Source organism: Camellia sinensis, chromosome 4, assembly GCF_055761805.1.
Source record: "Camellia sinensis isolate YWXY chromosome 4, ASM5576180v1, whole genome shotgun sequence".
NCBI classification, from domain to species: domain Eukaryota; kingdom Viridiplantae; phylum Streptophyta; class Magnoliopsida; order Ericales; family Theaceae; genus Camellia; species Camellia sinensis.
Genome location: NC_138964.1, coordinates 137,898,952 through 137,923,554, shown reverse-complemented (window position 1 = coordinate 137,923,554; position 24,603 = coordinate 137,898,952). Strand labels below are relative to the sequence as shown.

The window sequence follows — 24,603 nt, the reverse complement described above, 5'->3', positions numbered from 1 at the left end:
TTGCAGAATGAACACACACTAAGTTACACACTTGGGATTAATAACTCGTCCCTTAACTAGACTCGGTGTGGTTCTACGTCAATATCCTCATTAAGATGCCTTAAACTAGGCCTAGGAATGCCTAGGATGGAATGAGGATGCAAAGATGTACTTTAAAACATTTTTCAAAATTTGCTGAAAATAGGGGTCTCGTTCGAGCGTGGCTTTCTTCGCTCGAGCGAGCTTATCAAAACAGAGGAGTCGTTCGAGCGTAAACTCCTTCGCTCGAGCAGTCTGTAAAAATGCAAAAGTACTGGTTGTTGAAAATCTCCGCTCGATGCTCACTCGAATGTGAGATATATCCTTCGCTCGAGCGTAGGTCTCGTCGCTCAAGCGTGCGTCTGTGTGCACCAAAAACCTGAGAGCTTGCAATTCACACTCGAGCCAACATTCCGTCGCTCGAGCGGACCTCTGAACACACAGGTGCTCGCTCGAGTGTGGAATCCTTTGCTCGAGCGAGGAAGCCAAATTCTGAGTTTTCCAGATTTGCCTTCAAAGCTCAAACCAAGCATTCAACACATCCAAACTCAACCTTTTGGCCCAATTTTCCGGAAAACACTTGAAAACTCATGGTATAACATGTCTTTGAAGATCAATTTGTAAAATCAAGCCCAAAGGTAAGCCAATTTGAACACAAATTCAAATGTAAATATGAAGAACAATGCAAAATCATACATGCAAGAGTTCCCTAGAACTCTAATGCCCCAAAGCATGATCAAATGTAAGTTTTAGCTCAAGAACATGGTGAATTCATGGACCTCTACTAAAATATGCACATGCATGTAAGGATTTCATGCAAAACAACTTCAAATTTCAAGAACATGTACATGCATGCATGAATTAGCTACTCAAATTAACTCTTTAAGTCAATTCTTGACTTTAAACTCCAAATTCCATGAACCATGCAAGATACAACTTAAATTCATAATTGAAAGGGTGAAACTCCTACCTTAGGTCTAGAATTCCAAGTATGCTAGCTCAATTTTGCAAAATCCCTTTAATTCCTTCTAACTCTCCAAGTTAATCTCTTGTTGAAACCAATTCTCCTATCTCACTCTCTCTCACGGTTTGCTTCAGAAAAAGGGTGAAGAATGGTGTGTCAAGTGTGTAGGTAATGGGGATTAAACAATAGTTCTTGAGAAAGTCCACTAAAGGGCAAAAAAAGTAATTAACTATATTCAACTAAACTAGCATTATTTAATCTAATTTAATCATTCCAAATTGAATTTTAATTAAACTTACCATAAAATCACATAAATTCTAATTAACATATAACACTAATCAATTTCTGATTCAGCCGCCGATAAGGCCTTCAATTTGTATTTCGAAATAAACACACGAACAGATTCATTCAGAATCAAACAGATAGAAATGAATTTAAAACAATACACTCCTACAATCAATTCAAGATTTCATTCTAATCAGTTACTTATCATGCTCAATCACAGTTTAGCACTAATCAGAGGCGAGGGTTGTCATAGAGAGACCGACGGACGCGACGATCTGGACAAGAGTTTGAGCCGACGAACGGAGATGCGACAGAGAGACGCGACTGGAGCGCTGAGAGACTAACAGACAGAGTCGGCGAGAGACGAAGAGAGAGGGTGACGAGGTAAATTTGTGTAAAGACCAGCGACATTCTGAATTTGTGTACAAAAATGATAGATCCCTACATCTGTTTTGTGAATGTAATAGAATGTGATCCTTAATCCCTTTAGTTCTCTTAAATTTAATTCTTAAATATTCTTCTAGTTCAGAATAGAATTAGCTTTGGAAAATCTTTGTGATGAGTTAATTGGCTTCAAATATTCTTCATATGTGTATGCTGGATTGCTTTAGACCTCTATTTTGTGAATGTGAGAACATAATTACTTGAGAACAGAATTTCCTACAGCTAATAGATTCCTTTAGAAAAAGCCAATAAACAAGACATTCATAAGTTGAACTAAGTTTGGAAAATCTGGGTGTATGGTGCAGGTATCTGGGTGTATGCTGGATTTCCTTGGGAAATCTGGGTGTATGTTGGAAAATCTGGGTTTGTGTTGATCCATTTTTAATGCTGAAGGAGAGTATTGCTTGAGGGGTTGGAGCTTTTGGCATAGGTTAGCATGGTGCCTTCTTGCATTGTTGGGAAGGTTTTGTGTCCATATTTATACATTTCTGCTACCCAAGAGAGTTTTTTTTTTTTTTACAAATTTAAATTTGCAAGTCAATATAACAGTAAATGAAATAAGGATTGTAATAGGTAGAGATTAAAGATCAATCCCAGCTAGTGTTATTTATCAAAAATAAGATAATCAAGCAATATAATGAAGAAGGGAGAGATGATTCAAGACTGCAATACCTTTCGATTATAGGACTGCAATACAAGTAAAACTATTTGGACTTTGGACTTTGTATGGTGTAATAAGAAGGGAGAGATGATTCAATACTTAGACCCCTGTTTTTCAAACTCAAATCTCTATCTTTTTTCTCTTTCAAAATGGTATGTATATATGAATCTACATATATACATAGAAAATAATCTGTATATGTGATGTTGTGTTCACATTTAGGAAAAACAACCTAGAGTAATAAATTTATCAGATGTTGTTGATTTCAAATCCATTGAAGACTCATTCAATCGAAAAGATGAGCTGCCACTTGAAACTTTCTTGTTTTAATGTGATTTTGATCGGCCCTTTTTTTGCTTGCAAAGTCGCTCAGGAATTGTTAACATTTATGGTTATGGTGATTTTCAAATTTCTTTTGTTTGATGTTCATTATAATCATATGCATGAAGATGAACTGTTGTGAATGCAACGAAACCAATTTGTTTATAAAGCAATTTGTTTTGAGTTGGAACTATAATCGAAACAAGAGTAGACGAAAGGCTTGTCAATCTATCATGTGTAACATAGACCAATTTACCTATGAATTGTGTATATAATTTTACAGATGTCAAGTTCAAGTGTTAACGGAGGTACCTCAGATCAGTTGACGTATTGCAACAAAAATTGTCCTAAATGTCATAAGAAAGCAACTATTCGAATTTTCGAGACGGAGCGAAACATAAACAAATTATTTTATTGTTGTCAAAATTACGGTGACTTTATTGGATGGTGCTTGCCTACAAATTCACAAGGTAGAGGTGAAGGAGTAGTGCAAATGGAAAATATGCCAATTGCTACTGAACAACAACTTTGACTTATGAACGAACAACTTCGGTTTCAAAGCAAAGAACTTTAATTTCTGACGGCGAAGATGCTTAAGTTGGAAACAGACATAAATCAAAATTCGTGTCGTATTTATGGGTTGTTCATCTTGCTTGTAATTGGTATCGTGTTAGTTATAAAAATGTAATAGTTTTCTAATCTTTATTTTTGTATGGTTATCTGGACTTGCTGGTGGAAGTTTGTATGGTTATGTGGTTATGTTTGTAAACTTTTTTTTTTTGTATAGTTATCTGGACTTGCTAACTTTGTATGGTTATATGGTTATGTGGTGGCACTTGGTATGGTTATGTTGTTCATTTTGTCGAGCAGAGCTGTGTAATCTGTGTGTATGGTTAAGTTGTTTGCTTTGTATGGTTATGGTTATGTTGAACCTCTCCCAACAGAGCTGTGTAATCTGTCCATTACAGGGTGTAATCAAAACAGAAAATGAGCTTTATCTGTCCATTATAGGGTGTAATCAAAACAGAAAATAAGCATAATCTGTTTATTACAGGGTGTAATAAAATATAAACTAAGTGTAACCTGTCCATTACAGGGTATAATCAAAACACAAAATTGCTCCTAATATGTCCATTGAGGGGTGTAATCAAAACACAAAATAGCTCCTAATATTTAAACCTGTAAATCAAAACACAAAATAAGTGACATTAATCTGCCCATTACCAAGTATATATATGCATGCATTCTGCTCTTAATGTTTAAACCTGTGAATCCCTAACTCAATCATACAGCAAACACTCAACATAATAAATTTTGAATATTCTTTTCATTCATAGCATAAGAATCAAAAAATAATATCATAAAAAAATAACATGCATCAAGCATTGTTCCCATTGCAAACATTGTTTCCATTGTTCCCAAACATATCATTTCCTAACATTGTTCCCATTGCAAAAAATAACATCAATAATGACCCAAATTTGAACAAGATAAAAAAATACACCCAAATCTAGAAAATATAATAACATCATCGTTCATTCAAGGATGTCCATGTACATGACTGTCAGCAAGACTATGTGAGGCTTGTGACATTTGGACTGGAAAGTGTTGAACTGTAGTGCCTCGAAGCAACTCCTGAAACGATGTCTGACTGAGATAGACTAAAGGCATTGACTGAGGCGTTTTATTTCCCTGTAATAGTGCTAAATTTATTAAAATATTGATACAATGTATACTACCATTTCAAAGTAAAGTATGTAAGCAATTATAACTCACATCATATGTAGGATACGTGACATGATGAACACTTGTGCGACCCATGGGAGGTTGAGATTGAGATACAGGTTGAGATTGAGAACTATAGACACCATGACGATGACCCTAAAGTAAACCAACATAAAGCAAATAAGCATATGTGCTAGAAAAAAAAATTACTAATGCATTTTCATTTTAAAAACAAAACTCAATATGAATCATTACCTCAACATAATTACTACCCATGATGAAAGGAGGTTGAGTTTGACCTTGGGGAGTATAAACAGTAACACTGTATACAACCAATGTAGGAAAGTAAAACATTAATAAAGTAAAACAATGGTTTTATATGAGGTTCAATTTCCCTAAGGTATATGCATGCCAAAGCTTCAATTTACCTGTATTGAATGATTACCAATGGCCAAAGGACGTTAAGATTGAACTTGGGGAGTATAAACAGTAACACCTTATATAACCAATGCAGGAAAGTAAAACAACATTAATAAAATAAAACAATGGTTCCGTATGAGGTTCAATTTCCCTAAGGTCTATGCATGTCAAAGGTTCAATTTACCTATATTGATTGATTACCAATAGCCAAAGGACGTTGAGATTGAACTTGGGGAGTATAAACAATAACACCCTATACATCATTAAAGAACTGAAGTTTGTAAAGGGAACTTGAAAAATTAAAATACATTCGTGAACTATAGACACCATGATTTCATATTATAAGAAGAATCTAAAAATCACTTCCAAATTACACAATTCTCATAATAAAAAATATGTGATAAGAAACTAACTCAAACCATGGGAAGCACAAAAATTTTTACCTGTATTGAATGATTACCAATGGCCGAAGAAGGTTGAGATTGACCTTGAGAAGCACAAAAAGAACCATCCTACATGCACAAAAAAATACCAAAATAATAAATATCACCCTACTAGATTACAAGAATAATCAATCCAACAAGATTAATACAAGGTTGCACACAAAAGTAAATATTACCTGTAGACACCCCATTTTTGACCACCCTTAAGACTTGGACGCGACTGATGGTTTACATGGTGGAGAAAGGTGTGCAGGGAAAGGTTCAGTTTCTTCGGCAAGAAGAGAGTCAAAGCTCAACTTCATACCCCTTTTTGGACCGAAACAACCTTGATCAAAAGATTTTAAACCTTAAAACCCTCTCTTTCAAAACGTTTTTGAAATAACATTTTTACGATGTTCCGAGGCTCGCATTTTGTCAAATGTTGTGCTTTTCGGTAAACCGAGCGAGGACAAAGTGGAAATGAATGAAAGAGAGATGAAATCTTTGAAAAATATTTCAAAACACCTTACTTAGGGGTTTGAAGTTGAAGAAAAGAGGAGAAGAGGGAAGAAATCCAGTTGGGGGAGAAAATGGGCATGAACCGTTAAGAAAGAGTCGAGCAGCCCTCGCCAAATCGGGTCTATCCATTTGCATACTTGGAATCAAGCTATGAGGCCACCACCGTTGGAAATATTACTCCCAGGGCCTCATTTTTCACTCAAGAATCTCCTAAATCCAATTCCGGATAGGGGAGATATGGTTGATTGAAGTAGGGCATCATTCCGGCTGGGACCGAATCTACGCGGCTTCACGGAAACGGGCATAACTTTTTCCACAAGAATAATTTTAATGCAAGGTTTGCGCCATTGGAAATTTAACTTCCGGGGATTCAATTTGGACTCTTGAATGGCCACCATTGGACTTCCTAATCATCCACCGGCCACATTTCTTCCCGGCAGCCCATTTTTTTTTCCTGAAAAGTAGCAGGCCGGCCAGAAATTCCAGAAAATGTAGCAGGCCGGCCAGAAATTCCAGAAAAAGTAGCCGGCCGGCCACATTTTTCTGGTGGATGATTTTTTTTGCCCATTTAAACTAGCCGGCCATGATCCTTGTCCCAAGTACATTCTAGCCATGTATTTTGTTTTACACTTCACCCATGTCCGAGGGTTTGGCCCTTTTGGGGGGAAACTTGGATTGTTTTCCCTCAATTTTTCCCCCCTTTTCCCCCCCTCTTTTGTCCATATAACAGCAGCTCCAGCTCTGTTCCTAGGGTTACAAAAATTCCCTCTAAGGCCTTTGCATTATATCCCTTTCCCTCTCTATTTCCAAGCAAAAACCTTCCAAGTCCTATACCCCTTTCCACACCACCACCAAGCCCCACCCTTCCATCCTTCATTCCAGCAGTTGGAGGTTCTTCTTCAAGGCCTAGGAGTGCTGCATCTCAAGCCAAAGGGGTGCCAAGGCATAGTCTTCAAGGGTGAGCACCATTTTCTCTCTTTTTAGCTTGTTTTTGTATCCTTTCTAAGTCATTCTTGTTTGCTGTTTTGGGCTTCGACCCTAACTGGAACTAGGCTTATTTTGAGCCATTTTGCATGTTTGTTTAAGGATATTTACCTGTTTGAGGTCTCCTTGTTGCACTTGCTTCAATATCTCTCTTGTATGCCTATTGCTTGTGTAGTATTTTTGGCCTATTTATAAACTGTTTTGAGCTCTATCATGAACTGAAAAGTGGCTTATTTTGACCCCTTCTTGAACATTGTTGAAGGTCTCATTACTGTTTGAGGCTCATATCTTCCACTTGCCTTTATATCTCTCTTTTGGCTCCATTTTTGCATGATTTGTTAGGCTATTTTTCTTCTGTTTTTGGGCTCTTTTCAGAACTGAAAATAGTCTTATTTTGACCCCCTCTTCATGTTTCATTGAGGGTATTTCACTGTTTGAGGCATCATTTTTATACTTTGTGTTATATCTCTCTTTTTGGCCATATTTTGCATAGTATTTTTGGCTTGTATATATGCTGTTTTGGATCTGGCCACCAACTGTAAAATGCCATGTTTTGGGCCCCTCTTAAACTTTGTTGAAGGGCCCTCTTGTGTTTGAGGCCAGAAACCTTCACTTGCTTCTTTGTCCATCTTTTGGCCCATTTCTTACATGAGAACTTAGCCATACCTGTGTTTGTTTTTGGGCTCTTTTTAGAACTGTAAAAGGTCATATTTTGGGTCCCTCTTCAACATTGTTGAAGGATCCTCAGCTGTTTGGGGCCAGCAGCTGTGACTTGCTTCACTATCTCACATTTAGGGCCATTTTTGCATGCTAGTTTTGCCCTATTTGTGTTTGCTGTTTGGCCCTGCTTAAAACTGGAAACATGCTTTTTTTGGGACTTCCTTGAACCTGTGTTTACATTTCATGTCCAAATAATGCATGCTTGATATAGCTACAAGTCATTTCATATGCTTAATCTTGCATTTTCGGGACCATTTCATGCATCGGGTGCTGTATCGTCATGATTCAGGGCTGTTTTGCATCACTTATTGCCTCTGAAATTTGCATGTTTGCATATCATATTCCATGCCTTGCCACGTCTTGTTAGAGTGGCATTTGGTGCCTTAGGGTCGGTCCTCGGTTTGCATGCACGTGGGTACGTATTTCGAGTCGTCTCATTTTCATCGCATGGCCTCTTATGTGAGTGTGGCTGAGGTCCACTCATGTTAGTGTAAGCCCATTTATGCATTGTGTATGCCATTTCATTTCATAACATTGTGTATGCTAGGTTGTATGTTAGCGCATTGTGTATGTCATGTTACATCGTGCATCGTGTATGCCATTTCATAGCATTGTGCATGCTAGGTTGTATATTAGTTGCATTTCATGCATCTCATGCATATTGCATTGTGTTTGGGATAGGAGTTAGCCCAAGCACGGGAAACGAGGTACGTTTCGTACTCCGAGTGACGGAACGTGTCTCAATTCCCAGTTGCCGACACTCCGGATTATCCATGATGGAGTCTAGGTTTTGTTTTGTTTTCATGTGCATTCATTCTATATTGAGTTGCACAATTTGACTCCTCGGCCATCATGCATCGAGCTGCGTGATTGGTGGCACGAGGATCGAGACACGCATACATATGTGAAAATACATTGTTATGCCCCTTTCCTGCTCTCTGTTGCAGCAAATCAAGAATCAACAGTCTTCCGGGGCTTGGCGCGCTTTCCAAGAAATCATTGCAAAACAGAGGCTAATTGGGACATCCCAGTGGATTTCTGCGCAAGGCAGCCTAAACATACATCATTCATCAGAGTCAAGGCAGTCCCTGGCTTGCATGCCAGTTTATAGCTTTCCTAGATTAATTTGTAAATTAATTAGGATTTTTGTATTTATTCGGGACTGTAATTATTTATTTGGGACTGTATATTTATTCGGACCCTCTGCGCGAGGGCATAACTGTAATAAGTGTGCGTGTGTGTGATGCATGTCTTCCAACCCTACGTCTTTCTCCCTTTTATTTACCTGCTTACGATGGTTAGATTAGGACATATTTCAATTAGCATATAGTATGATAGCATGTTTGTATCATTCATCTGTTTTGCATGCACCGGGCTCGACGCATCATACTAACTGCATTTGTATTTTAATTTCAAAGTTGAATACTTGTTAGCTGTTGCATTCCATATGCCATGCTTAGAATAGCCGAGCCTGCTATAGTTGCATTTTTGTATGTGTTGCATTAGGCATTTCTGTATAATTAGGATCATGCATGGATTTCTAATTAGTTTCTGTTTTGGTTTGGAGTACTCGGTAAGTTTTATGCTTTAGCATCCTTGCATGCGTGTGAGTGAATGCCATGATAGCATGCTTACCATGAGGCTATGTGCTTATGTGATATAAACTGCCTGAATGCCTGTGGGTGAAGGTTGGGTTATTTGAATTGGAATAATTCATTAATTGTGAGTTTTAAGCCCACTAGATAGTGGCAAAATCATGTTTTCTAAGCCCACCTGAGGGTGGCAAATCCACGTCTTAGCCTACTTGCGAGTAGCACCATCAAACCATTTTCAAATAAACAAACATGAAACGTTTTGTTCCAATTCAGACGATCCAGTCTATACTTGTATGCTGTGCGTATCACATAGTAAATCTAGGCTAATAACCGGAATAAGAACGCATAATATTTTCAAAAATAGATATCATGGTTAGTAGAGGCCGATCTTTGATCGGGCGAGCGGGGGTGCTGACGAAGTGACCTTCCCCAATCGTACCCAAGTTCCTGAGTCGAGGCAACTTTGGTGATGACGGACACGTGGCCTTAGGCAACGAGTCAGGGTTTCCTAAATTTTCTAAAATAAAACATTTAGGTGGCGACTCTGTATCTGGCAAAGCAGTCCATGTTTGGCACTTCTTTCAAAAAATCTGTTTTCTCAAAACGATTTGCCGGATTTGGACTCTTTGGTTCAGATTTAGAACCGTGACAATTTGAGAGTCCTGAGCTGTAGTGACCCCAAATGAACAGAACGGGATCACCCTCTCGGGGCGTTCGGGGACGTCTACATACCTGAATACAAATATTACCCATGGTGGTACGAGGCTCAGATTGATTTTCGGGAGTACAAAAAACATCACCTTACAATGGCCAATTTCTTTAATTCATTAGTTTTCCAACACACATGCCTCCAAAAATCATTTAATCATATGCAACAATTTTGTGTAATTACATGATTAGATTGCATTCTTTTCTTCTTTGCAATAGATTTTTCCATCTCGCCCTTGATCCTCCTTATTCTCTTACTAGTTGCTTGTCTTTTCTTGAGTCCCTTGGCTTGTATTGGACAATCTACTTCTTCACTCTGTGGGCATGTGTTAGCTGAGGAATTTCTCAATTCAGTGATCTCCACTTCACCACAAGTGTGCACACTTAATTTGTTTTCAACCATGACACTCAATTCTTCACCTTTTGCAAGTGACAAATGATAAGTTTCTTCACTTTCGGCGGTTCTACTTGCTATTGCTCTAAACATATTCATCAATGACCTATATCGGTCGCTTTGATATAGTTTCACATCAGCCTTGACGTCATACCCACGCCTATCTTTCACACTTTCAACCCTTGCTTTTTTAGTCCATCATTTGAGTATGTATTGTGCAGGAAGGTCCTTTGCATTGATTGTCTCTCTAAGCACCTTTAAACAATGTCAACACACTATGCCCTTTACTTCAAACTTCTTGCAACTACAACTCAAAAAACCATCTCTATCCATTGTCACATTCTTATCTTTTTTTCCATCTACGTCCGTTTGAATTGTGAATATGGTACTCTCACCATCATGAATAGTGCCTACAATGGATGCTTCAATAGACTGCACATACTCATTTTGGAATTCCTCAAAAATTATTTTGGTGTAAATATCTACCATTTGCTTTAACATCACAGTTGGAATGGAAACCCTTGGCAATTTTTGGGACAGATTATACTCGGCTTCCAATTCTTTATACCTCTTGTCATAGAGCACCCTCTCAAAATGCATGAAAAATTCCATCAAGTTATGATCACAATTGAGATAATCCTTTAAAAATGCATTGAATGATTTACTTAGTTGAGTAGTACTCATTCCAGCTGCCCAAGAATTCATAATATATGGCCATCCCCATTTCTCCTTCACACCAAAAATTTGCTCCAACCAATGATTGTTGCGTGCATCATACCTATCAAGCATTTGGTCCCATTGTATTTTGAATTCTTCTTCATCATCAATTTGATGCATAAATTTTGAAAACACACCCTTCACCCCAACATCTTCAAAGAGGGAACTTTTATGCTTCACATCATTTTTGCATCAAATGCCATGTACAAAGTCGGTGGTTTGTACTAGGCATGACAATTGGAATGGCCTTAGCCATCGCAGCATCTTGATCTGTGAAAATTGTTTTTGGAGCTTTGTTTGACATTGCCTCCAAAAAAATCTGAAACAACCATGTGAATGATTCGGCAGTCTCATCATGCATCAACGCTGCACCAAATATAACAGTTTCTCGATGATGATTAAATCCAACAAAGGTTCCAAAAGGTCTATGTTCGTTATTTAATTTGTAAGTAGTGTCAAAGGCCACTACATCACCAAATTGAGCATAGTCCATTATCATTTGTGCATCGGCCCAAAATATATTACTTATTTGCTCTTCACATTCTAATTGGACTGCATAATAAAGGGATGGATTTTCCAAAGTTTTCTTACGAAAGTATTGCAAGGCACTACTCGCTTCTCCATATTCCAAATCTTTTTGTCTCTTCGATCTCAAGTAATTTTTTTGGTCCTATTTGGTGAAGCCAAGTGATGCTCTTCCACCAGATTCCCTACCAAATAGCTCATAAGCAGACCTAAGAGCAATTCCAGATTCTGAAGCCAATTCTACTTCAATTGCTTGGGTGGTAGATATTTTTCTTTGGGATGACAACATATGAATGCACTCTTGAGGCACAAGATCATGATTATGATGTTCAACAAAATCAATGGCAACATATTTTCCTAAATTTCTATCTAACTTGATACTAAATCGAGCACCACAGCCACACCTCACCTCTTGTCTCGGAAATTTTACTAGTGGATCTTGCTTGTCAATACCCCAAGTTCCCTCTTTGTAACATACAAAAGTCCGTGAAGTTATTTCCTTAGTATGTTTGTTCTTGTGTGCATATATCTTCTTAATACTAATCCCCATCTTTCCGCCATAGGTATTGTAAAAATCATATGCAGCTTGTTCAGAGTCAAATGACATACCCAATTTCGGCTTCTAACCACAATTAGCCAACTCATCAAAAACATTATTTTCTTCGATCACCTGCAATTCGATTTATAAGTGCAATGAATCAATTTATATTACTTGGATCTATGACTTGGATTTTTTGGACAGGTATGCTAGTGTTTAATTTTCTATCTCTAAGTTTGTAATTTAATAAAGTACCTTTGTGCATCCAGTTATCTAAATTATGAACATTTACCAATATCTTTTAATGTGTTCTCTCATTTATTACTTGGATCTTTTGATGAGTTCTCTCATTTATATAATTTTTATAAGACAGTTGATTAAAAGGGATGTTTTGAATTTCATAATGAGGATAATTAAATTTGACAAAATATTGGCCTCTTATAGAATCTCCCAATTAATATAAGTGACCTTATGCATAAGTTTGGGTATGTGTAGACTGTTGTAATTGCATTATATATATACATAACACAAACTCATCTAATACCAAATAAGCAGTGTTTGTTGAGGGAACTAGATGTTGCTTTGTATTGAAACAGAGTAACAAAGTTCTAAACAAGCAAAAAGCATACCAAAAAAAAAAAACACATGATTTGCTTCCAATTATATAATGCTTAATAACACATGATTAGCATTCACATATATAAAAAATAGGCAACATTTACCTATATAGCTAGGCTAGGAAGTATAAGATTTACCGCTAGGAAGTATAAGATTTTACCAATGTGCCTTGTTACAAATATTTTTTTCTAAAGCAATTTAAACCAATGTTAAGCAGAGCTATAAAGCAATTTAAACCATATCAGCAACTATAGCTGTTGATCAGCAACTATAACCATAAATAATGTAAATATAGAGAAATGACACAGAGACTGAAATAGACCTCGTCATGGCTGCAATGTCGCCTTCTCGCCGTCGCGTCACAACCGGACTCGCGTCCCTCCGCCATCGTCGCGTCACAGCTGGACTCGCGTCCCTCCGCCAACCTTTCTCCATCACCGTTGCCTCCCTCCACCATCTCTCTCTGTCTTCGCAGATGGCGCCGATCTTCTTTCTGTTCGTCGATCGTCTCGTTTTGTCCAGCTGCGTCATTAGGGCTAAACAGAGGAGAGAGGGACGAAGATGAAAGTCAAATAAGAGTACAAACGGAAACTCAAATTTTGAAGCAAAGATTAAAAAAAAAAAAAAAAAACCAACTAAATAAAGCGACGTCGTTTTGGGGAGTGCGGCAGGAAAGGCCCCAGGAAAGAGCGGCCGACGATCCATACTCCATGGTGAACCCCCATAAGCTTAAATAGTACAACCTAACAAACAAGTTGTAAAACAAGACATCTATTAATAAATTTAGGTTTAAAAAAAAAAATTCTTGTCCAAAATTTTGATATGTGATTAAAATTGAATTGATGTGTTGTATAATTCCTGTATGAGAAATTTTAATACGTATCCTTTTAAAAGGAATGTATTATATGCATTTTTATTTATTTATGTTGTTTTTTTTTTGCTTTAGTTATAATCAATTTTTTCTTTAATTATTACATTATTTTAATTATACCTCATATTATATTTAGTTATGACACTTTTTTTTTTTAAAGTTATAACTCAAAAAATTAAAATTATATCATTTTTTTTAGTTATAAAGTGCCTATGGTGCACACACTTACAGTGTTTCCCTTCGTGCATAAATAAATTTTAACCACACATTTATATTTCTAAGTAAAATTCTAACTACCACTCCATTTGAGAAGAGCTAATTTGGCTTATTTTTAATTTTTTTTTTTGACTAATTTAGCCTGACTATTAGCTCAGTTTGGAACAAACTTTTCATTTTTTTATAATTTTGTGTGAGAAAAAAGTAAAATAATTATTATTTAAATGTAACATTTTATCTTATTAACTTTTTAAATTATTTTATTTTTTTTGTACTTATTTAGTCCGTTTAGCTCTTGCCAAACGAAACCCATAATATTAATATGAACTTGTTTACAAAATAGAAGTGTTATGTTATTTTTCTTGATTTTTTTTATATGAATAAAAATTTCCTTCCAATAAATAAAATTCGTAACATCCACTGCTTTAAATAATTACGACATTATGAGTGTGATATGCTCATTCACATTATGAGACGTATATGTTGTGATTTTTCATTAATAATGACTATCATATAAATAATGTTATATGATAATAGTTAATAAAAATTTTTTTGTACATTATAGCAACTACTTAATAAAAATATCATATTTTACTTGTACAATATTCTATTGTGATATTGGTTTTTTAACATTACAAAATGTTAGGCATCTATAATTTTTAGTGGACGGAGACATTGCGTTTTGAAAAGGTAGTAAAAAGTTAATTTTTTAATTTTTTAATTTTTTTACACAAAAAGGTCACAAAAATCAGCCTTTTTAACCCAAAAAAGTCAAAAAAAATCATAAAAATAAATAAAAAAATTAACTTTTTATCAACTTTCCGAAACACCATAATTCAAATATTGGAGTTACAATTTCAAACAAATCACGGGTTGTTTTGTTTGACAAATTCATTTTCATGTCGTAGTAGTTTTGGATTTGGAGTTGAACAAAGATTTTGGTTTAGGAAGTAATTTTAATTTTTTTTTTTTTTTTTTTTACGATTTGAAAAAAATTAAAAAGTCAAAATCATAAAAAGTACAGGCCAAGTCAATTGATAAGCTAATATGAAAATATTTTAAAAATTGTATTTTAATTTCTTACACAGAAACTTAGTACTAATATTTATTCATTTTTTATTAAAAATACACCTATCAAATTTGTGTGGTTTAATTTTTTTAAATTAGTTTTTGAGTTTTTGTTTTTTGTCTTGAATAAACTCTTTTTTTTTCTTCATATTTAAGTCAAATGAACGTAAAAACTATGGCATTTATGATTTTTTTAAAATTATTAAGACAAAAAAAAATAGAAATTGCGTATTTTTTTGTTTTTGTTTTTGACCTTTTCATTTTTAGTGATTTTTTGTTTTAGATTTATCCGCAAGTTTTACTTTTTAAGTGCATTTAAATTAGGTGTATCTAAAAATAAAATAAAAAATTATTGAAATGTGAAAAAAAAATTACTAAACATAAAAATAAAAAATAAAAAAAACTCAAAAAATGCATTTGAGTGTGAAATATTATGACTTTGTCATTTTTGTTTTATTTTTTTATGGGTTGAGCTTCTAGCGTTGGTCACTTCAATTTAAGAGAGCGTTTGGTTTTGATGGGTCTATTTTAGAACTGATTTCGATAATTTGAACGATTCACTTTTTAAGACTCGTAAATATTAAATTTGTATGACAAAAAGTAAATGGTTATTTTTTGAAATTATATTTATCGTCTATTTTTTAAAAACAATATGATTTAAATATATAGATATCAATATCAAATTATTTTGATTTTTTATATGAATATTTTATCTGATAAATCTTAAAAAATAAACTATTCAAATCACCTAATCAATTTTAAAATGAACTTACTAAATCCAAATAATCTCTCAAATTAAAATGATAATTTAACGTAAATCAAACCATGAATAATGTAAAAGCATAAGATTTGAAGAGACCCTTCCCTTCATCATATTGGATTTTGACACCACCAGTAGTTTACGCGGTCGACTTTGGCCCAATACAGCTTACAAGTACTACGCGGTGAATCTTAAACCACTTGTTTTTGAAATTTTCGAAAATGATAAATAAATTATCATTTTTATTTATTTCAAAAAGACATAATATAAAAAAAATAAAAAAATGATATAATTTAAATAAGTCGAAAAATCAATAAAAAAATTGTTTTGGGGAGTGCCTTAAAAGTTTTTTTGACTTGTTACATAAAAATGTGCAAAAAAATATAGAGGCAATGTAACATAAATAAGTCAATAAATTAATAAATTAACTTATAAGATGATTCCTAAAAGAAATCTGACTTATAAACTACTTGTTCAAAGAGACCTTTTAATTAAGGAAAAATATATTCCTATGTAAAATTTAAAAAGAAATTTAATATTAAAATGATATGATATTGATATTTTCGTAATTAACACCCAATTTGATATATATATATATATATATTTTTTGAAATTATAGGACCATACAGTAATGTTACGTAACTCGAATCCTCCCTTCCCCGACTCTCCCGAATTCAAAATGACATCGTTTTGTCGTTTTGATTTTTTTTTTTCTTTCAATAACGCAGAAAGAGGAGGAAGAGGAGAGTAGCAGAGAGAGAGAGAGAAAGAGAGAAAAAAAAATCATCATCATCAACATCACTATCATCATCTTCAGATCTTCATCAACATCATCATCAACAACCATTCAACCACAACATCAACATCATCAACAGCCATTCATCATCTTCATCATCAACAACAACATCTTCATCAATATCACCATCATCATCACCAACACATTTTTAGAAAGAAAAAAAAAAAAATCGAGCTTCAATTTGAAAAAAATAAAAAAAAATAAAAATTGGCTAAGGAGATCGGCGATTGGAGGCGGCAGCGATCGGCGATCGATCCTCTCTCTCTATCCATTTCCTCTTCCCCTCTCTTCTCTTTCTCTCCTTCTTTTTCTCTCCCCCTCTTCTTCTCTCTTCTCTCCCTCTTTTCTCTTTCTCTCCTTCTGTTTCAGACCGCATAAGGAGAAAAAGAAAAAAAAATAAAAACAAAAAAACACAAAGAAACTGTCCAAAACGACATCGTTTTGGACAGTCGGAGGATTCAGGAAAGTGAGGATTCGAGCTACAAACTATTTTCCAAGACCATGACATAGTCACTTCATTTTGTACCAATTTTTTGTATACATATATTTTTTTCCTTTCTATTTGTACAACATTACTTGTTACAAAAAAGAACTTTTGATATTCTTCTTACGCTTATAATCTGTACTTTGAACTATATATATACATTATTATAGTGATAGGGCAATTTTGTAGTATCTTGTGTATAATAGTGAAAAAGCATCCATTATGATGTCGCCTAATTCTGAACCAAAATTTAGTCAAAATTTTTTCATAATAAAATTTTAATGCATTAAAAATAAGTATAAAAAAAAAAAACTTTAAACGTTGAACATACATTACTATTAATATTCTTAGCGACTAATTTAATATTCTAAATTTAAAATAATATAATTTTTGATTTAAATATCATTTTTTTTAATAAAATTAGTATTTTTATAATCATATCTTTAAGATCTATCAAACAATATTCATATTGACAATGAAACTTTTTAAATAAAAAAATAGTAAATTTTTACCGTCAAAATTAACATCAATCGTAAAATTTTACACCACTTCACAGTAAAATTTTATTATTTAAATAGTAAAACACCATCATTGTTACTAAGGTCTCGTTTGGCAACATCACTTTGGGCTGTTTTAGGAAGATGGTAAAAAGTGACTTTTTGATTTTTAAACAAGCTTTTGGTTTTTTTAGACAAGTGATTTGAGAAGTTGGTAAAAAGTTGCTTTTAATTTTTTTTATTAATATTTGTTTATGATGTCGAATCACAATAAAATGACCAAACTACCCCTATTCAATTTAAAATATTTACAACTTCACTTATGTAGCATATTTTGACGCATGAGGGGTAGAATTATAATTTCACTAGTAGGTGAAAACCAACTTCCCAAATGTCTTTAAATACAAAAAAACCGACTTTTGACTTTTGCTATAAACTAAAAAAAGTGGCTAAAAACCAAGTAGCCCAATGAAGCTTTTTTTAGCCTAAAAGTCAAAAAGTCACAAAAAGCCAAAACCAAAAAGTCACTAAAAAACCAAAAAGTCAATAACTTATACCAAAAAATCAAATATTCTCTTTTCTTTCTACTTTTTACACATCTTTTAATAAAAAATTAAAAAGTCATTCCAAAAATATTACTTTTTTTTACATCGTATTTTAGCCAAAAAGTTATTAAAAAATTATGTTTCCAAACGAGGCCTAATTGGGGACTTGAGATTTTATCAAAAAATTACTATAAGTTATCACATCACTCTCTTTACTTATTGTATATATATATTTTTTTAAAAAAATAAAAAAATCAACAAAAATAGTCAATTTTCTAACGGGATCTAAACACTATAGCAACTATAATTATTAACAGATAATTACAAAAAAATAACTTTAATTAGTAAAATGAAATAATAAATTTAACGGAGTAAAATTTTATTATTAATTTAAAACAAAATATCAATAAATAAATGGCATATTATATATTATTATAGCAAATCAGAGTGAAATTTTACAATCACTTTAAAACAGAATGTTAGCAAATAAAAAAACTTGACATATATTACCAAATCAAAGTGAAATTTATCTAATGGCAACAAAAATACTATTTGTGTGTGTCAATTTCCGATCATACTGCCAAAACAAGTATTCAGCTGGAGAATATCGGTAGAATAGATTAAGCCCGAATGACCTGTCAACAAAAAGATGAGATTCCGGCGGTGGTTCCTCCACCCGGGGGCACTCCGACGATCAAGTCAGTTATCTCTCAAAGATAGCAAAAGTGCTTAACTCACAATTCAGAATACAAAAAGCGTACCTTAGACCCACGAGGGTGCCTCTCTTTTATAGCCAACACTGACCTAATCCCAATAGAAGCTTAGCTTCAATGGACTCTGGCTCAATGCTAATCCTGGACTCCCAGTTAGATTGGGATAAACTCTCTAAGAGTCTTATATTTATCCAAACTGAAGTCATCTCTTATTCTAAGACTCTTGTCCCGTATCCGCTTATCACAGATTCTGGTATCTTCGCAGATAACCTTGACCTAGCTGAGATTATCTTGGCGTCATGACCAGGACACGTGGCACCTCGGCTAGCACTCCGGTACCACCTCGGCCACGTGCTATCATTTAAAAATTATGTCTCCACAACTGCCCTCTAGGTTCTATTACCTCGGCATCCTAAGGTGATGGAACCTATATCGTTTTTAGCACATCTGCTAAACTCGTTTTGCCCTTCATTACCGAGGTCATCATTTATCGGCTTAATACGACCAAGACCCATAATCTGTTTCTTCAATGCTTCAAAACCAATAACCAAGTTTGTTCAAGTTTCTCAGCCGAGATCGTCCCCATAGTCGAGGTCCTGCTCTATTAAATCAAGAACTCCAAGAGTTTCAATATGCGTATGAGCTGTCACGCACAGTGTTTCAACCGTTTCTGCCACGCGTCTTTCCCCTATTGAGTTGTACCTGACACGCGCCATTAAGTCGCATCGCACTTGCATGCACCGTTTGACAAGCACGTCGTCCTAGACATAGTAATTGTGTTTTTGCTGCCATTCCATGTATTTGATCAAAACTGTGTCTCTCTCTCTCCGTCTTTTCACTTTTTCACCATCATTTCCGTGCAAACTCTCTCTTTTTACTCTCCCAAATCCGTCATTGTTTCAAGCTCTCAAGCTCTGCAACCACTTTCATTCTTCCCCTCCGGTGAAGCTTTTGCTGATCTTTTCCGATTGTTGCCATCATCTGACTTCGGCGTACTCAACACCAGCTTCGCTCCTCTGGTAAGCCATTGCTTTCCTTCGTTTCAGTTTCTTGTTTCTCTTCAAACTGTTTCATTTGTATACTGCTTCCGTGACTTCATTCATGCTTTTGAATCTTCATTCATGTTGTAAATTTCCCTTGCTTATAATTTGTTTATGGATGTATACACGTATTCACACACTTGGTCATTCTGCCACTGTTTTTGGCATCGCACCCTTATACACACTCTGTCATAGTGTTCTTGATAGTTCATCACTTTTCTTGATTTTGAATTACATTCTTGTTTTTGTTTTCCGTGTGTTTTCCAGATTTCTGCCTTCAATTCTTGTGTTGTAGCAACTCTAGGATTGGGATTTGCCTTAGAACTCCAAATTCTAGGAAAAATTGAAACAAATTCCCCTTAGAACCTCTAAAACTCTTGCCCCAGTATACGTCTTAGGTTTTGCCGAGGTCCTTTAAACCTTAGACAAAAAGCACTTCCTTCTGAAATCCGACACCTCATCCCTCTAGCTGATATCATGGGTATGTGAAGGTGAAAGGTAGACACCCCAATGAAGCTAGAATATTTTAGGTAGGAGTTCGCCATCCCAGTCGATGTCCACCTCAGGTTAGCTGGGGAGAAGGACTCCATTATGCCTAAGGACGACTCCATGCCCTTTCTAGTCGTAGCCTTCGTAGAATGCGGACTTAGGCTTCCGCTCGATATTCTCTTCCGAGAAGTCCTACACTACTACAAACTGAACTCAATGCAGCTTGCCATTAACTCCTACCGAGTTATCAATGGTATAATTGCTTTAGCCAAAAGGGAGAATGCTAGGGTTACCCTTGCCGACATCCAGTACTGCTACACTATGTGCGGCCTTAAGTCAGAAAAATGTTATATTTGCTACCTTCAGTCGAGGTCAACAAAATACAAACTCATTGCCGACCTCCCTGATTCCAACAAGGGTGCCAGGGATGATTATTTCACCGTCTCGGGCAACTGGGAGTTCCTTCCAAATGACGATCTCCACCTCTACCCTTTAAGCCGTACACTGTTCAGAAAGGGAGATGGTAAGAACCAAATGTTATTTTTATTTGTTTTCAAGTCTTTTTTACTTGGATATTTTTTGTATGTTCTAATGTCTGTTTGGTTTTGTTTTGCAGTTCTCCCCCAGCCCCCAAAGGACTTCTGCAGAAACTTCTTTCCCAGTAAAGACTTTAAGAAATTGCTGGATTGCCTGTTAATCAACGTAAGGCTCCTTTATTGCTCAACTTTATCCCAACGTATAAATCTGTTCTTCCCGACATCCCAAGAAAAAGGAAAAGCAAGTCTCCTCTATCAACTACAACTCCCCAAGACGAATCATCAAGGCCTGACCAAGGATCGACATCTGGTCCTGTGGAACAACCATCAACCTCAGCTCCACAACTAATCCCACATTCTCAATGCAAATGCAAATGTCGACGTCGAACTGTAGCCGCCGTCGAGATGGGTCGTAAGAGGCTGTAGCAGACGACCTTCTCGCGCGACATCCCCAACACTGTTCGCCGCACAACCATCACCATCCCAGTCTCAGCTAAAGCCGAAACCAAAAACGCTAAAAAAAGCCCAACCCAAGGCAACGGTGACTCAGATCGACACTGAGGACACCTTGCCAATCTCAAAATTAGCCGAGGGTGAGAAGAGCTTTTCTGCTACCAAGAAGAGGTCCGCTGAGGCCGCACCCTCCGAATCAACCAGATCAAAGAGACCGAGATCTGAGCCGGCAACAACCTCGGGCTCTCTGAAGTCTGATGCCCCATGGGCTCCCCCAATTACGATTGAGGATAAGCCGGTCAGAGCTGGCGACAACGCTGACGACATTGAAGTCGACATTGCCCTCTCTACCACCTTATTCCTTCTCAATGTTCTCAATCGCAACGCCGAGATGAGTGAGTACGGAAATTTTTCTTTGATGTTGCAGCACTCCGTACAGGTAAGCCCCATCACTTAGTACTCTCCAGTTCTCTGTTTTTCCACACTTAGAGAGTTTTTACTAACATTTGATCTTTTTCATTTCTTCTAGGCGATCCAGCACGACCACTCCTTCGTGATGCAATCTTTTGCCATTAAGAAGGAGTTGCTCCAAAAGACAAAGGAGGCTGCCAATTTGTCCAAGTCCCTTAGCAAAGTTGAGGGTAAAATGAAGACCTTGATAGATCAGGCCGAGGCTGCCAAGAAGCTCAAAACGAGGCCGAGGAAAAGGCTGATGCTGCAGAGGCCATTGCCAAGGTCCTTGAGGCCGAAGAGAATGAGGCCTAAATGAAAATTGTTGAAGCTCAAGCTGAGCTCCGGGCTGCCCTGGCCACAAAAGAAGCCGAGATCAAAGCGGCTGATGAGAAGACGTACGCTGAGGGGGCAGCCGACGTCAAAGAAGATTACAAGAAACAAGTGAAGCAGGTATGCAACAAGGGTTTCACCCTTGGTTGGATGGCTGCTCTAAAGAAATTGGCTGTCCCTGAGGACTCTCTCCTCAAAAATGCCAGCAACCTCATCCTGCCATTCCCCCCTACTCCAAGCCAATCCGAGGACGAGGTTGAGTCCGAGAAGGAAGCTAAGGCCGAGAAGGCAAAACAAGCTGCTGGGGCCAAGTCCCCAACTCTAAATGAGCAAGCCCTGGACTTGACTCAGGACGAGGAGGACGAGGTCTTGAAAGATGCCACCCCCGAAAAGATAACATCTGACGCGCCTATCACCGAGAGGCGCATTGACCGTACTCTCTAAGAGATCGATGTCGAGCTCGAGGCTGAGAAGGCTGCCGAGAAGTCTTCCCAACTGTCTTCTGGGGCCGAGACACAATCCGCCACCAACGCCGAATAGTCTATTTTGATGCTTTTCTCCATTTCTCGTACCTTGTATTTTTTCTTACTTTTGAAACAATATAAGTCTTTAATTTGGCCGATGTGCCACCTTTGTAACCCGAACAAGTAATCTCTTTGTCAGGCTGAAATGTCCTTTTTCTTTTTAATACAAGTACAGTTTCCTCTTGCTTTTACTAAGTATTTGAATGCTTGTCTATCTTGTATGCATCCATACTTAGAATATTCTGCATGTCTTTAAAGTACACCTTAACTGTGTAATTTCCTCGGGATAAAATACCTCGGATATGCTTGCTGACTATTTATCTCGGCCTTATCTTGACACTTGAAAAACATTGTAAGAAGGTTTTCACAAGTGTTTTATCTAAAACATGCCGTTTTACTTTCAGTTTATCAAGACTTTTGTCTTCTACTATTTTTCAAATCTTGGTAATATGGTAATCTCGGCAATATTTTGCAGATACTTCTTTAGAAATAACTTTGGCTTAACTTCAACTTATAAATTGTTCTTACTTTCAACAAGTGTTAAACCAATTTTCTTTCAACATGACCCCGGCTTAACTTCAACTTGTAAATTCTTCTCAAAATTTCAACAAGTGTTAAACCAATCTTAGCTTGTAAATTCCAACTCCCAAGCATCATTCTCTAGCCCTCTGCCTTCTAATGTAAACTTAAGTTCCACTTGGGTTCTCATTAAGCATGTGGCTTTGACCTCATCACCGAGGTAATATTTAAACAAAGACTAGCTGAGGTTTACCAACCTTGGTTCTTCTGTTTAATCTTATCAAAATGCCCTTAGTTTCAATCTGTGTTTGACTCTGCTGACATGGCAAGTCCGAGTTAACTAAACTTAGTTCAATTCTATTATATGCAAGTAGAGACTCTGCCATATAATAAGTCTAATTTATTCGTCATGTTTCAATCAGAAACATCGCCAACTTAGTTCAACTCTATTATATGCAAGTAGAAACTCTGCCATATAATAAGTCTAAGTTATTCGTCATGTTTCAATCAGAAACATCGCCAACTTAGTTCAACTCTATTATATGCAAGTAAAAACTCTGCCATATAATAAGTCTAAGTTATTCCTCATGTTTCAATCAGAAATATCGCCAAGTGACTGGTCAGTCATACTACACAAGTTTAAAAATCAAGCTAAGACTTTATTATTACTTCGGCTAATAACAAGAAACTTAAAAAATAAGAAATCTAATGATAGAAAAACTTCAGATTGCAAGTATTCCAGGGTCTTGGCAACTCTTTGCCTTCACTGTCTTCAAGCCGATATGCCCTATTGCCCAGGACTGAGATGATTTTATAAGGTCCCTCCCAGTTTGGGCCAAGCTTGCCCTCTTTGGGATCCTTCTTGTTGCCGACGACCTTTCTTAGGATGAGGTCCCCAACTTGGAACTCTCGTGGGTTAACCTTCTTATTATAAGCCCTGGCAAGCTGCTGCTGGTATGACCCCAGCTGAATTGCTGCCTTCTCCCTTCTTTCTTCCAGTAGGTCCAGATCTCGGGCTAAGAATGTATCATTAGTCTCATTCTCCACTCTCTGGGTTCTGATCCCTGGGATGTCGACCTCTAATGGGATTACTGCCTCAGTGCCAAAAGCCATGGCAAATGGAGATTCCCCAATTGATCTTCTCGACGTAGTCTGATATGCCTAGAGTACGCTGGGCAACTCATCCATTCACTTTCCCTTTGCTGCTTCCAGCCTCTTTTTTATCCCATTCAAGATAACTTTGTTGGATGGTTCTGCTTGACCATTACTTTGAGGAAAGCTTGGAGTAGAGTAGTAATTCTTGATCTTTTACTTTGCACAGAAGCTCTTGATTAGCTTACTGTCAAACTGTGTACCATTGTCTGCTATTATTGCTCTTGGAATCCCAAACCTGGTGATGATGTTTTTCCATATGAAATTCTTCACATCAACATCTCGAATCTTTGAGAGGGGTTCAGCTTCCACCCACTTGGTGAAGTAATCTGTTACAAGATCCATGCCCCATTGGGCAAATGGCCAAGGGCTGGACCCTGGGTTCAAGTCCGCTGCTGGTTGATGTATCAAAGGTGCAAACCTTTGACACTTCTCACATTTTCTGACATAGGCTTCAGCATCTTTCTGCATATAGGGCCACCAGTACCCCTGAGTTATGGCCCTATGAACAAGTGATCTGCCCCATGTGTGGCTTCCACATATTCCTTGATGTATCTCGTACAAAAAGTCTTCAACTTG

The 24,603-nt window shown here is 36.4% G+C and overlaps 2 protein-coding genes across 2 annotated transcripts; both read right to left on the bottom strand.

Moving 5' to 3' along the window:
* Positions 1 to 10,447: 10,447 nt before the first annotated feature.
* Positions 10,448 to 11,390, bottom strand: LOC114316218 (protein FAR1-RELATED SEQUENCE 5-like). The gene is made up of 2 exons (XM_028262887.1): positions 11,105 to 11,390; positions 10,448 to 11,049 (listed from the first exon to the last, which is right to left on the bottom strand). Exons 1-2 carry the CDS (start codon positions 11,388 to 11,390, stop codon positions 10,448 to 10,450), a joined length of 888 nt encoding a protein of 295 aa, XP_028118688.1.
* Positions 11,391 to 11,567: 177 nt separating this feature from the next.
* LOC145824069 (protein FAR1-RELATED SEQUENCE 5-like) lies at positions 11,568 to 12,029 on the bottom strand. The gene has a single exon (XM_082923657.1). It carries the CDS (start codon positions 12,027 to 12,029, stop codon positions 11,568 to 11,570), a length of 462 nt encoding a protein of 153 aa, XP_082779783.1.
* Between the last annotated feature and the right edge of the window lie 12,574 nt (positions 12,030 to 24,603).